Here is a 16,279-nt window from a genome sequence, read left to right as displayed (position 1 = left end):
AGGGTCCGGTACCCCATACTCCCGGAGCACCCCCACAGGGTTTCCCGAGGGACACGGTCGAACGCCTTTTCCAAGTCCACAAAACACATGTAGACTTGGTTGGGCAAACTCCCATGCACCCTCTAGGATTCTGCTAAGGGTGTAGAGCTGGTCCACTGTTCCGCAACCAGGACGAAAACCACACTGTTCCTTCTGAATCCGAGGTTCAACTGTCTGACGGACCCACCTCTCCAGAACCCCCGAATAGACTTTTCCAGGGAGGCTGAGGAGTGTGATCCCTCTGTAGTTGGAACCCACCCTCCGGTTCCCCTTTTTAAAGAGGGGGACCACCACCCCGGTCTGCCAATCCATAGACACTGTCCCCGATGTCCATGTGATGTTGCAGAGACATGTCAACCAAGACAGTCCTACAACATCCAGAGCCTTGAGGAACTCCGGGCGTATCGCATCCACCCCTGGGGCCTTGCCACCAAGGAGTTTTTTGACCACCTCGGTGAACTCAGTCCCAGAGATGGGAGAGCCCATCTCAGAGTCCCCAGGCTCTGCTCCCTCATTGGAAGGCATGTTAGTGGGATTGAGGAGGTCTTTGAAGTACTCCCCCCACCGACCCACAACGTTCCGAGTCGAGGTCAGCAGCGCACCATCCCCACCATATACGGTGTTGACACTGCACTGCTTCCCCCTCCTGAGACGCCAGATGGTGGACCAGAATCTCCTCGAAGCCGTCCAAAAGTCGTTCTCCATGGCCTCCCCAAACTCTTCCCATGCCCGAGTTTTTGCCTGCCGGTACCTATCAGCAGCCTCCAGAGACCTACTGGACAAAAAGGTCCTATAGGACTCCTTCTTCAGCTTGACGGCATCCCTCACCACCGGTGTCTACCAATGGGTTCGGGGATTGCCGCCACAACAGGCACCGACCACCTTGCGGCCACAGCTCTGGTCAGCCACCTCAACAATAGAGGCACGGAACAAGGCCCATTCGGACTCAATGTCCCCCACCTCCTTCAGGATGTGGTCAAAGTTCTGCTGAAGGTGGGAGTTGAAGCTACTTCTGACAGGGACTCTGCCAGCCGTTCCCAGCAGACCCTCACAACACGTTAGGGCCTACCAGGCCTGACCGGCATCTTCCCCCACCATCGAAGCCAACTCACCACCAGGTGGTGATCAGTTGACAGCTCTACCCCTCTCTTCACTCGAGTGTCCAAGACATGTGGCCGCAAGTCCGATGACACGACCACAAAGTCGATCATCGAACTGAGGCCTAGGGTGTCCTGATGCCAAGTGCACATATGAACACCCCTATGCTTGAACATGGTGTTCGTTATGACGAGCACAGAAGTCCAATAACAAAACACAGCTCTGGTTCAGTTCGGGGAGGCCACTCCTCCCAATCACGCCCTTCCAGGTCTCACTGTCATTGCCCACGTGAGCACTGAAGTCTCCCAGCAGAACGAGGGAGTCCCCAGAAGGTATGCCCTCTAGCACCCCCTCCAGGGACTCCAAAAAGGGTGGATACTCCAAACTGCTGTTCGGTGCATACGCACAAACAACAGTCAGGACCCTTCCCCCTACCCGAAGGCAGAGGGAGGCCACCCTCTCGTCCAACGGGGTAAACCCCAATGCACAGGCTCCAAGTCGGGGGGCAATAAGTATGCCCACACCTGCTTGGCACCTCTCACCGGGGGCAACTCCAGAGTGGTAGAGAGTCCAGCCCCTCTCAAGGAGATTGGTTCCAGAGTCCAAGCTGTGCATCGAGGTGAGTCCGACTATATCTAGCTGGAACCTCTCGATCTCGCGCACTAGCTCAGGCTCCTTCCCCTTCAGAGAGGTGACATTCCACGTCCCAAGAGCCAGTTTCTGTAGCCGAGGATCAGACCGCCAAGGTCCCCACCTTCGGCCACCAGCCAACTCACACTGCACCCAACCTCCTTGGCCCCTCCCATAGGTGGTGAGCCCATGGGGAGGAGGACCAACGTTACCTCTTCGGGCTGTGCCCGGCCGAGCCCCATGGGTGCAGGCCCGGCCACTAGGCGCACGCCATTGAGCCCCACCTCCAGGCCTGGCTCCAGAGGGGGGCCCCAGTGACCTGCGTCCGGAAAGGGGAAAACATCGTCCAAAACTATACTGATGTAGTAATTGCTACAGGGAGATATTGACAATAAGTAGAAGTAACTGGTGAAGAAGTTTCTAAATGTGGTGGCCATTCCCTTCTTAGAGGGGGCAAATCATATGGTGAGCTGGTGTTGTGGCGCAGCATGACACCCAGTCTTCAAAAGAAGGCACATGGAGTACCAGAAAGGCAGCAGAATCAGCCTATATTGTGTGATGCATACACAGACTCAAATCAAATGAAATGAGCACCCAATGATGGGCAAACCATATTTTTATTGCAATTCTTATCTCCTAACACATTTGTCCCTGTCACCTGACTCCCAATATTCCATACCCTGCTATCCTGCCTCCAACTGGTATCACTAACATTTCCCAGTTCACTGGGTGAGGCATCTTTCCCTACATCACATATGTTTGACAGGACCTAATCCGCTTGTCCTGGTCCAGTGGTTGCCACCAATATTTACAACCTTAACTTCACATTCCTTGTCTGGAAGAGAGAAATTTACTCTCCCCATCGTTCAGGTCACACCTGACCTTTAGTTTATAGTACTGTATATTGGTGGTTTCTAGCTTATCCAGATACATAAAAATAAACACTAAGCCTTTCCAGTTTAACCCTTACAGTGCTTGTGCTTAATAAAATATAATGCTTATTTCTTTATGTGCTCATGAGTCATGTCTATGTTGTTTTTTTGGTGGAATATAATGGTTTTCAAAAATATTGCATGTTTTATATTAGTTATAATAGTCTTTTGATATTTTATTTTACATCAGTGGTGGTTACCAATTCAGTTGTTTGTTTTTTAAATTTTGATGTCAATGACAAAGTGAATTTTAAGTGAAGAATAGTTTCTTAGTTGTATAAAAGAATAGGTCTGCAAGGGGTAGTTAAACTATATAGATAAACATTTCATGTTGTTGGATGGTGACCTGTTTAGATACCAATAATATTATTTCAGTAAACTTCAACAGACAAAGTGTTACGGGCCCCACTAGTGGGCCACAGCAACAGAAATGATGAAAGTAGAAAATCCTGAAGTGTTTGCAAACTTCACCTCCACCAGAAGATGAGCTACATCAATCGGGTCTGGAACTAAACTCCACTGGTCCTCAGTGGTGATGTAATCCATGGCTTTGGCCTTGTGGAATAGGTAAAGTGGAGCAGCAATGAGAGCACACCGCTTTCAGTTTGTTGACCAATTTGCATCTGAAGGGGCGGGCAGAAATTAGTCCCTTTACTGCAACCCTGACGGAACCACTTCAGTGTGAAACACGCTCCTACCAATTACTGCTCATGCCACAGTTCGTTTTCATGGTCCATTCGACAACAGGGACCCTTTGTTTACCAAATAGTATTTACTTTTGGCGATTTATTACATTAATAAGAAAAACTATTATGGCCACTGTTTTTTTTTTGTTTTGAGTATGCCACAAAGTGTTCAAAGTTGATGTAATGTGAATTGTTATATGGAGCTATTGTATTTAATTTATTTTTTTATATATACTATTAAAAATTGGTTTCAAAGTAAGTGTGAATAATCATTACTTAACAGAACTGGGCTTGAGTGTTCTGAAAATGTTCAAAGATGTACATGTTACTTTTTTGTGGGTTTTCAGACACGCAGACACCAACCAGAGAGCCCAGAGGCTATTTGTTAATAGTTTGTGCATATGTTTAATTTAAATGATGATAAGTAATAATTTCTATTATGTATTTTAAAATGTATATCTCAAATATATACAGAACAATCTGAGTACAATGAAATGAAAGCAATGTGTTTTAACTTGAAACTGATTAACAAAACAAAATAATGTTAAAACAGTAATGATGATGACCAGACTACGCATCTTCCATATCAGACTGATTTGCTCCATATCCAACCTTCATCCTTTCTTTCAAGACAGTTCAAGTTCAGAAAGTGGCACAATGCCCGAAATAAAAATATGGTCAGATATCAAAGCCGATATGAAAAGGTGAGTTGCAGTCCACTGTCTGTTTATTCTATTTTGGATAATATTACAAACAATGACTCCGCACCAAGGACACAAATCCACGTGGTGATGGTGCTGCTGGCTGCACACACACCTCTGCCTCAGAAACCGCTGGGCGACCATCTGGCTGTCTGCTGACGAATGCTGTTCTGGAGTCACAAAATAAACTAGTGGATGCTGTAATAGATGTGGCCAATGAATTAAAGAATATAAGGGCTGTACTATGTGGTTTTGACCACAAATTAAATGAACTGGTTAAAAAAATAAATGTTGCATCTGATTACCTGTTTTTCTACTCTGCTAATTACATTCAAACAAAGTTGTAGTGCTGTTGGATTTTGCCATTCATTTGGTGCATTTATGCAGCATGCTACATACTTTCTGTGGATGATAGAGCAGCACATTAATAGAATGGAAATGCTTTCTATTTACATAAGCAAATTCATTTTCTGAAGGCACCTTTATAGTGTAGCTTCTGAGCCAATTGCCACAACGGATAGATTCTCTGCTTTTTACATGGTTCTTTGAAGTGACTCGCAATCTTTAAAAGGACTGCTTGCCTTTTGCTGCACTAGTTGGAAAAAAGCACCCGAGACTGTTTTGCTGAATTGCTGTTTTTATAGGTGCTCCTGATATAGATGATTTAATGCCAGCTCATTCTTTTGGTGATGTAACTTTTTTTCCTGGCTGATGTATCTTGTCCAGCGCAATTGCATTACATTTGGAAAACCAGATATTGCTGCAAATTGTGCTTTGATGTTTCCAAGTTCAACCAGAGTGTAAGGAAATCTTATCTATCTGGATGACAAGCAGAGAATACCATCCTATACAGCTGGCATGATGCAACTCAGTGATGATTGTGAAACACCCGATTGGTCAGCAAGTTTACATTAAAAAGCTCCTGAGAGTATACAGAACTTGAAAAGGAGCAGGTAGAGCAAAATTCTGCCTTTGTAAAGCTGGCATCAGTTCAGCACACAGCTCCAAGAGAATACTTCTTAGAAATCAAAATCGACTTAGAAGCCAGTCATCATCATCTATAAATATGCATTCTCTTCTAATTCTTCCATTTACAATGTCTTCTGACAACACTAAAGCAGCTATAGTATTTGGAATAGTTTAGTTATTCCATGCACCATTATATTGTTACATAATGATTACAGTCAAGTGAATTCAATTTGTAAATGATATGCATTTGATTTTGGTGTATTTCATAAATCCTGCTTCATGAATGCAAATTTGTGCGAATTTGAAAAAGTAGGGAAACAACACAGAAACATTAACACTGCTTTGATGCTGGGTGCTACCAGTGTGCAAAACCAAGCAGAAAAGTGCATATGCATGGTGGGAAGCTGCTGTGAAAATATTTGTGACTTTACGCAAAGTTGAGTTTTCATACATCTCAAAGTTTGCATGAAAATGGGCGCATGCAACATTTTTATGTGTATGCACCGTTTGTGCATGAGGCCCCTGGTTCGTACCAAGTGGGGAAAATAGAGAGTTACAATTTAATTTTTTTCTGTAGCATAACTGATATTATATTAATTATTATATTAAACCTTGTAAATATTTATATAAGCACTATCTTAAACTTTGAAATTGTCAATAATTATATTAAATTAATTAACATAAAAGAACAAAATATCCAATAACTTTCAAAGAAATATTTAAATAAATACATTTTATTTTAATCGTATTTTTAAAGACAATTTAAGAAGTATAAAAAAAGATTTTAAAAAATGTGTTTATTTATTTATGAAAGTATATATTGGCAAACCTTACTTATTTAAATTGTTTTTGTTTCTTTCAGTGTCCTTTCATCGTTCATTTCATTTTATGCGTTGTGTGGAACAATTCAGTTTTAAGAACATTGGTGAGTTTTTTGATGTTGTTTTGATCTGTTTTATTACTGTTAAAACAATTCTAAAGTAAAAGTAGTGAAGGGGATGCTTATGACCATAAAGCAAGCAGTTATTTAACAAAAAAGAAAAATATTTTGAAAAGCTATTAGAATGGTACCAAGTCAGTTGGCAATTGTCCATGACTGCCAAACCTTTAAGCGGTCTTAATTCTGGAAAAGACTGCACCCATTTGTTACCTGATACTGAAGTCTGGATGCAACTTTAACTTGAGTGACTCAATAATGTAAAACATTGGTATTCAAGTTCAGTCAATTGGCCTTCCAGTGGCTACAGATTTCAGATTTTAATTGATCTTATTGTTTACTTATCTGGCCTACAATCATGTCCAAAAGTTTTGAGAATGACACAAGTGTTGTTTTTCACAAAATTTGCTACTTCATTGTTTTTAGATCATTTTGTCAGATGTTTCTTTAGTATACTAAAGTATTATTACAAGCATTTCACATGTTTCAAAGGGTTTTATTGACAATTACATTATGCTTATGCAAAGAGTCAATATTTGTTCACCCTTCTTTTTCAAGACAACTGCAATTCACTCTGGCATTCTGTCAATCAACTTCTGGGCCAATCCTGACTGATGGCAGCCCATTCTTGCATAATCAATGATTGGAGTTTGTCAGAATTTGTGGTTTTTCTGTTTTTTCACCCGACTCTGGATGATTAATCACAAGTTTTCATTGGGATTAAGCTCTGGGAAGTTTCCTGGCCCAAAATTTCAATGTTTTGTTCCCCGAGTTCCAACATAAATTTCTTCTGTAGCATAACCAAGTCATACTAATTAAAGAATTGAAATAGAATTGGAAAACTAAATATTATTATATTAAAACCTATAAATCTATACTAATAAAAGGCAAAGCCCTCACTGATTGACTCACTCACTGAGTGACTGACTCACTCAGTCACTCACTCACTCACTCACTCACTCACTCACTCACTCACTCACTCACTCACTCACTCATTCACTCACTGACTCACTCATCACTAATTCTCCAACTTCCCGTGTAGGTGGAAGGCTGAAATTTGGCAGGCTCATTCCTTACAGCTTACTTACAAAAGATAGGCAGGTTTCATTTCGAAATTCTACGCGTAACGGTCATAACTGGAACCTACTTTCGTCCATATACTGTAATAGCCTGCAGCTCAGTCGCCGTGTAATTGAGTGCCTGCCCATATAAGGTAAATATTCGCAGGTGAAGGACTGTGCTTAGCATATTCATAAGTGCAGCTACTGCGGAAGCCCTCCCTCAGCGAAAGTGCGAGAGAAACTTTTAAGTGCCGGGTCTGAGCTAAAATTAAATAAAGCTGTGGACATCGCAAGATCGCACAAGTTTAATGAGAAGACGCAGGGTATAATGCCTCAGTGCTAAAGACCTGGCAAAGTCATGCCTTCTCTGCTGGCCTAAAAAAATATCTAAATCATAAACTAATGTTAATTATATTTTGTCCATGAATACTTATTAAATAATTCCAAATAGTTTGTCCGCTTCCTTTCATATCTTTTCCGATGGTTGTGCTGCTTCCAGACATGTATTTTCGTATTGAAGCATTTAACCAATCACATTTCAGCCATCATTTGTTCCCAGGCAGAGAGGCCTTCACAATCAGCTGTGCAGGCCCTCTAACACAGAATAAATGTTGATTAAACTATTGCTTCAAACAATCAGATTTTGAGTTGGTGTCAGTAGGGCCCTCTAACAGGCGTACGGCAACGTCACCGTATTCAGACCCGTTGATTGGATAGAAGCCGATATGAGGAACTCTATGAGGCCACTGAATGCACCGCAGGCACTCCGAGCGCAAGATCCTCGCGTACACTACCGCCAAATCCATGGCAGGATTCTGGACAATATTATTTGCCAGACACAGACCAGATTTCAAGACCAGGAAAAACTGATGTTTGTCATGCTCCTCGACCCCCAGAAGTTTTGGGAATACAAGAAAAATCTATCAGCGACGCAGCGTCTCTTTATACTGTATTTCTGCATATTAAGATGGTTTTTATAACCATAAATTAGTTTTTGAGGGGCAGGTTGATTCAGACAGAGCACAACTGAAGGCCTCGGTGTGAGATGCACAGTCTGCCACTGGACCAGATGATACATAAATTTGATGAACATTACAACACGAAAATAAACAAAGCTATAGAGAGGTTCAGATTATACTACTCCCAGTGCGTCTCTCTAAATCCTCCGTGCGTAAACATTATCATAAGGCTTAACAATCTTATTGTTACACCTTCTACGTGTACCGAACCATCCTTTTTACGAAGTCTTCCTTGCTTTACCGCTGGCTGCTTCTTTCCATTCACCTTCCTAGCTCTTTATTTAAACACTTTTCCTTCTCACTCTTCAGCTCCTTCGATGTCTTCTCCCTTTTTGTTCAAAATACGCGCCTCCTTGCCTTTTTACTGTCAGCTCCCCTTACGTCACACCATGGTATGTTTAGCACAAGTTAATACCGGGAATGCCTGTTAAACATCTTACATTCACGAGTAGCGATTTGCGTAGTGAACACTTCGATGAATGAAACCTGTTATCTTAACAACGGTTGACAAACACATAATGTAACTTCATAACAACACGTCCTCCAAATACAAACCTGATTGAAAGAAATAATGATAATCAAATCCTTGATGACAGCAACACTCATAACAGTGACAAAACAATTAAATTGACAATCAGGTTATGTTATTTTTAAAATGTTTCCTTTTCTTTTTCATAACTTCTTTAACACAGCGCGGGTATTTTGCTAGTATTTGTATAAGCACCATCATAAACTTTGAAATGTTCAATAATTGTTTTAAATTAATTAACATAAAGGAACCAAATATCTAATACCTTTCAAAGAAATATTAAAATAAATTAATTTTATTTTTAATGGCATTTTTAAAGACAAGTAAAGAAGTTTAAAAAAGATTTTTAAAAATGTATTTATTTTTTAAAATGTCTCTATTGGCAAGCCCTACTTATTTAAATTGTTTTTGTTTCTTTCAGTGCTTCTTCATTATGTATTTCTTGCAATGTATGCAAATTTTATATCAAATCGCAGCGACTTTTTCATTGGTGAGTTTTTTGATGTTGTTTTAGTCTGTTTTTTTACTGTTAAAAACAATTCTAAAGTAAAAATAGTGATGGGAATGCTTTTGACCATAAATCAAGTGGTTATATGACCAAAAAGAAAAATATTTTGAAAAGCTATAAGAATGGTACCAAGTCAGTTGGCATTGTCCATTTTTTACTTATCTGGCCTACAGTTGTGGCCAAACGTTTTGAGAATAACACAAGTGTTGCCTTTTTTGTATTATGTGAGGTTGCATCAAATGGAACATGTTCAGGAGGGAAAAGACTGGACATTGAGACAGAAAAGTAAGAAAATGGGATTAAATATCATTGTTCTTGAGGTGATAAAGCATCATAACTAACAAAGCAATGCCAAGTAATCTGTTACAGTTGACCCAGTGTAATGTCATGGATTTAAAATTTTGGATTTTATATTGTATTTTATTTTCTTTTTGCTCAACAAAAATGAATTTAATTTTATGAGGAATTGTATTATATTAAAACAAAATATTTTGCTGAAATGGACAGGATAAACTTAACACTTAAGGAGGTGGGATACCAAAGCATTCTGTTTTCCTGAATTGTTCCAGTATCAATCACAGTAGCATCTGTTTAAATGGAGCAGAAATCCAGGAGATGCCTCAAGCTGTTTTGATAATTTTTTCACCTGTGAAGAGATGGGCAGCTAGGCCTAAATTGGCTTACAGCTTGGGAAAGGAAGACATTCCAATGCTTCAAAACACTGTCCGATTACTTTACAACCTTGAAACAGAAAAAAATTCTTAAAACTATGAATTACTAAATTGGTTTACAGCGTAGAAAAAGAAGACATGCTGATTCCTCAGGCTGTATGGATTACGTTACAAACTGCGAATGGATGGGCACCTTGAACAAAAAATTGCCAAATTGATGTGCAGCCAGGGAAAAAAAGACATGCCATGTGGAATCTTATGATAGATATGCCTTATAATAAAAATTGCCATATGATCCGAACTGCAAGGTTTTACTGGCTGACGATAAAGACTTCTGTCCAATAATGAACAGTGCATTAAAGTAAGACATTTAATGGTTGATAACTAACCTATATCCAAGGATGTTGAGCCTTTGTATGTTTGAATATATTTTTGGAGACCAAAGATAATATTTAGGTCTGAGATATATTGCACGTTGTTTGTGCCTATGATAAGTAAGTATCTTGGAGTATTAGGGAATGATGGACATTTGTTATTCATACGGCACTTAAAGCACTAGAGAATAATACCGGCAATGTATGAAATGCAGGCATTGTATAGAATGCCTAGGCAATATATAGAATGCTGAAAATTGGTCATCAAAGTATGAAATAATTAACATTTCACACATTTCCTAGGCATTCTGTGCAATGCCAAAAGACAAACCGGCAAAGTATAAAATACTCCTGCTAATGACGGAAAATTCCCCATTTGCATTTCAGTGCAATTTAAAATAATTTTTTTCCTTCCTGATTGCAACACATTTTACATTTTATTTTCTCTTGTTCTCTTCAATAAGAAAGTCCTATACTTTATTTTGTATCTCTTTTTTTTCATATACGTCTTTTCAATAAAAGCCTTTTCATGACTCTCTTTGAATACTTTGCCTAAATAGCATTCGTCATTCTGTATAATGCCTAGGTATTACATACAATGCCTAGGGAAAGTATATATAATATTAAAATAATTCGAATATTTCATACTTTGCCCAAAAACACCAGGCATTCTATATATTGCCTAGGCATTCTATACAATGCCAGCATTTCATACATTGCCAGTAACATATACATCATTCATACTGTTCTTTTGTGGTTAGGGTCTGTGTGTATGTGTATGTATGTCTATGTGTGTGTTAATCTTAAGGATCTGACAGTAAACCAACCTGGTAACGAACCTGGTACGATCACATATCCCTAGAAAATGGAAAGTAATCAGAGAGGAATAATATGATAATGCACTTTTTTGTCTTGGTAGAGTTCTATATTACTCTATTTTCCCCTTTTGTATTCTTTATTGTGTAGCCTTTGTCAGAATGCCTTAAATCCCTTAGATTTACCACAGTTTATAAGGTACTGTACTTTATAAATTCTCCCTATCTTCCCTGCTACATCTATAACCTCAGGTAATTGCATAGAGTAAAAGCCATGCAGGAGTTAAGTTACAACTTTAAATAATGTATTATTGATATTATTCATTAAATAATAAAACAATAAGCAAAGTACAAGTGAATATTGGCAACCATACAACCTGATAAATGTTGATGTGTAGTTTTAGGTGGCACACATCCTTGTAGTTACTTAAATGTCTTTAGTTAAGTCATCATTTCTAGTTTTCTTCAGGACAGGCCACATGCCTGTCTCAATATGGCTGCTAAGCTGTGCTCTTCAGTGTGTTGTCCTTTTCATGGTAATGAGAGAGAGAGAGAGTGAAGGGTGAAGTGACCGAATTTATATATTGTTTGTCCAAATCCTAAAGCCAATAGGGCGTTGTGGTACAAAAAGGCTTCTGATTCAAAGCAATTCCCAAACAGCCTTACTTTAGACCAATGGAATTCTGGTGCAACACATCCCCCATTTACTGACTTATTTTCACATCTGCCCCTAAAACCATTTGTTGAGTGAAGCTTGCCAGCTAGGTACTTTGGCCTCCATGCAGGGGGTTGGTTGAGAGAGTATTATGTACTGTGGAAAATCACTTGCCAAACTGGTTTATGGAACGTCCCCCAACCCTGCCATAAAATTTCTCACCCTAAGTTAGTCCTTCATGGTTTTGTTGGGTTTGATTAGACATGAAAGTATTGCTGCTCTCATCAAAAAAAGAAAACACTAATATTACATTTGCTTTGTCTGATTTACAAATAAAGACATACAAAATATTTATCAACTTATATACAAAATTTCATGCCATAACTCCTGTCTTGGAAGCCCAATCATATTAAAGATACTGGAAAAAACTGAATACGTCTTCTAATTAAATATGGAAAGCAAGTACAGACCCAGCAGGAGTAGTTAAGCACTGAAGAAGCCCAAATGTAAGAAAAATCAAAATATAATTTTCCAGTGGTGTGTCCTACAGATTTGTACAATGAGTAGATATGTCAGAAAGCACTTGCTCACAATCATAAAATTCCTTGTCCAATTCTCCATCAAATGGTGAGAGTAAAAGAATGTCAGGATATAACTGAGCACAACAAGCGGCATTAACATTAGGAAAACCAAAAATAAATAATTGATACTAGCAGAATACCCGCGCTTCGCAGCGGAGAAGTAGTGTGTTAAAGAAGTTATGAAAAAAGAAAGGGAAACATTTTAAAAATAACGTAAGATGATTGTTAATGTAATTGTTTTGTCACTGATATGAGTGTTGCTGTCATATATATAGACACAGACACACACACATACACAGACACACACACATACATATATACAGTATATATACATATATATGCATATATATACATATACATATATATATACATATACACATATACACATATGCATATATAACAAAATACCCGCGCTTTGCAGCAGAGAAGTAGTGTGTTAAAGAAGTAATGAAAAAGAAAAGGAAACATTTTAATAATAATGTAACATGATTGACAATGTAATTGTTTTGTCATTGTCATGAGTGTTGCTGGCATATATATATATATATATATATATATATATATATACACATATCTACATATATACAGACACACATTTACATACACCTATATCTATCTATCTATATATGTACAGTATATCTATCTTATATATCTATCTATATGTATATATCCATCTATCTATATAATCTATATATCTGTATCTATCTATCTATATATCTATTTATATATCTATATATATATATATATAAACTGCTCAAAATAATTAAAGGAACACTTTGAAAACACATCAGATCTCAATGGGAAAAAGAAATCCTACTGGATATCTATACTGATATAGACTGGGTAATGTGTTAGGAACGAAAGGATGCCACATCATTTGATGGAAATGAAAATGATCAACCTACAGAGCCCTGAATTCAAAGACGCCCCAAAAATCAGAGTGAAAAGATTATGTGGCAGGCTAGTCCATTTTGCCAAAATTTAATTGCAGCAACTCAAAATTGTACGCAACACTTTGTATGGCCCCTATGTTCTTGTATACATGCCTGACAACATCGGTGCATGCTTCTAATGAGATGACAGGTGGTGTTGTGGGGGATCTCCTCCCAGATCTGGACCAGGGCATCACTGAGCTCCTGGACAGTCTGAGGTGCAACCTGGTGGCATTGGATGGACCAAAACATAATGTCCCAGAGGTGTTCTATTGGATTTAGGTCAGGAAAGTGTGGTGGCCAGTCAATGGTATCAATTCCTTCATCCTCCAGGAACTGCCTGCATACTCTCACCACATGAGGCCAGGAATTGTCGTGCACCAGGAGCCACTGTACCACAATAGGATTTCATCCTGATACCTAATGGCAGCCAAGGTGCCTTTGTCAAGTCTGTAGCGGTCTGTGTGACCCTCCATGGATATGCCTCCCCAGACAATCATTAACCCACCACCAAACTGCTCATGCTGAATGATGTTACAGGCAGCATAATGTTCTCCATGGCTTCTCCAGACCCTTTCACTTCTGTCACGTGCTCAGGGTGAACCTGCTCTCATCTGTAAAAAGCACAGGGCACCAGTGGTGCATCTGCCAATTCTGGTATTCTATGGCGAATTCCAATCGAGCTGCATGCTGCTGGGCAGTGAGTTCAGGGCCCTTTAGAGGACATGGGGCCCTTGGTTCACCCTCATGAAGTCTTTCTGGTTGTTTGGTCAGAGGCATTCACACCAGTGGCCTGCTGGAGGTCATTTTGTAGGGCTCTGGCAGTGCTCATCCTGTTCCTCCTTGCCCAAAGGAGCAGATACTGGTCCTGCTGATGGGTTATGGACCTTCTATGGCCCTCTCCAGCTCTCCTAGAGTAACTGCTTGTCTCCTAGAATCTCCTCCATGCCCTTGAGACTGTGCAGGAGACACAGCAAACCTTCTGGCAATGACACGTATTGATGTGCCATCCTGAAGAAGTTGGACTACCTGTGCAACCTCTGTAGGGTCCAGGTATCGCCTCATGCTACCAGTAGTGACACTGACTGTAGCCAAATGCAAAACTAGTGAAGAAACAGTCAGAAAAGATGAGGAGGGAAAAATGTCAGTGGCCTCCACCTGTTAAACCATTCCTGTTTTGGTGGTCATCTCATTGTTGCCCCTCTAGTGCATCTGTTGTTAATTTCATTAACACCACAGCAGCTGAAACTGATTAACAAACCCTCTGCTACTTAACTGACCAGATTAATATCCCATAAGTTTCATTGACTTTATGCTATACTCTGATTAAAAGTGTTCCTTTAATTCTTTTGAGCAGTATATATATATATATATATATATATATATATGTATGTATATATGTATATGTATGTATATATGTATATATATGTATGTATATATATGTATATATATATATATATATATATATCTCCTTTGGGGTGCGAGGAGCTGTTGCTGGGGGTGCCAGAATCCATTGAGGAAGAAAAATTTCAAACATTATTTGTACAAAATCTTAATTTATCTATCCATTCCTAAATAATTAAATGGGCAGGCTATTTCGTATCAGTGCAATATGCTGCTTGTTAAAACGGATGACTCGTAATCTTACATGCACTTAGTGCTGCGTGGGTATTATGAACTATTGAATTTGTTCAAGTTCTATTTAAATTTTAAATATAAGTATTTTTTATTTGGTCGACAGAAATATGTTTAGTAGGAATGAAAGTTAAATTTAATCATCATTGCATACATTTTTCTTCACCATAGAAATTTAAAGACTAAATCCAACTTCCATTCCTACCAAAGATATTTCTGGCACTAAATAGAACCTACTGTAGTATATCCAAATTCGAGCTATTGAGCTGTCGCCTGCCTGCCTGCGTCACCCTCGCTTCGCTCTTACTTTTTTTCCGTTCATTTAATCTTGGCTAGTCGCGGAAATATTATAACATGGAAGGAGGATTACACCGAGTATGGCTTTACCAAAACAATCATTGATGTCGAATAAAGTATCTATGATTCCTAAAGCTTAAATTGGTGATCTGGTTTTCTGCTTAACCTCATATTTTTCATACTTCTTCCCAAACAGGGGTTGCGAGAGTAAAATGAATCATTAAGCGCTGATATATATATATTGAATATATTGAAATAGTTTTACTATCAAATAAAGTAAACAGTACGCGGCACGTGCTTCGCCCTAATTCTGGGCTCATCAGGCAGTACACACGCACTGCACCCACTCTCGCGAATCGAACCTAAGACGTCAGCGCTAAAGGTGAAGCCTCAAATCAATGGCAACCTTTTGTAGGATGTGTCCCTGAGACTTATTAATTGTCATCGCGAAGCAGAGCCTTACTGGAAATTTGAGGCATTTCAATTCAAATGGTAGATCAGAGGGTATAACGGTGATGCCAGCAATACATTCAGAGTGTGGCGCTCTGCTTTTTCTGTGTAGCTGCCTTCACACAGCTTCTCCGCTGCTTTATAAACGAACGCCATAGAAAGTCATCACCTTGTAAATTGTGTAATGCGTTTTTTGAACAGGTTTGATGCATGGAAGTGATCACTCGTACTGCGTTCAGTAAGTTCTCGTGAGCTGCAATCTTGTGTGATGTTGCGATGTCTACGGCTTAATTTAATGTTATCTAAGACCCGGTACTTAAAAGTTTCTGGCTGCACTCCGGTTGTAATATGACGAAGCTACGCGAGCTCACTTTTGAGAATGCAAGTATAGTTGTCCAGGAGAAAAGCAATCTTGCCTGAAATCAATGGCATCGTTTTGTAGGGTCTGTCCTTGAGACTTATTACTTGTCATCGCGCAGCAGAGCCTTACTGGAAATTGGAGGCATCTGAATTGAAATGGGAGATCAGAGGGTATAAAGGGGACACAAGGAATACATTGAGTGTGGAGAAACTCTAGAGACAGCGTGTGTATTAACTTGTGGATTTTTCTGTGAGTATTTGGTGGGAGTGTGATGAAGTTGCTTCAGAAGACGCCGTTAGCCGCGGAGCTCAGCTCAGAGCGAAATGAGGTAAATTGGAGGGGATATGATGACGTGACTCCCCCAACCGTGTTAACTGTCAATCCCCCACAAACACAGTC

General features: G+C 39.5%; 1 protein-coding gene across 3 annotated transcripts in view; it reads left to right on the top strand.

Moving 5' to 3' along the window:
* Window positions 1–16,279, top strand: part of LOC120528341 — a 173,048-nt gene that overhangs the window by 113,427 nt on the left and 43,342 nt on the right. For all 3 annotated transcript variants that reach the window (XM_039752487.1, XM_039752496.1, XM_039752479.1), the window contains exons 9-10: window positions 5,918–5,980; window positions 9,023–9,091. In XM_039752487.1, coding sequence (XP_039608421.1) covers window positions 5,918–5,980; window positions 9,023–9,091 — 132 coding nt within the window. The remainder of the gene's footprint in view (window positions 1–5,917; window positions 5,981–9,022; window positions 9,092–16,279) is intronic.

This window comes from Polypterus senegalus, chromosome 1, assembly GCF_016835505.1.
Source record: "Polypterus senegalus isolate Bchr_013 chromosome 1, ASM1683550v1, whole genome shotgun sequence".
Lineage (NCBI taxonomy): Eukaryota > Metazoa > Chordata > Cladistia > Polypteriformes > Polypteridae > Polypterus > Polypterus senegalus.
The sequence above is the reverse complement of the archived record's forward strand: the minus strand, read 5'-3'. Positions and strand labels throughout refer to the sequence as shown.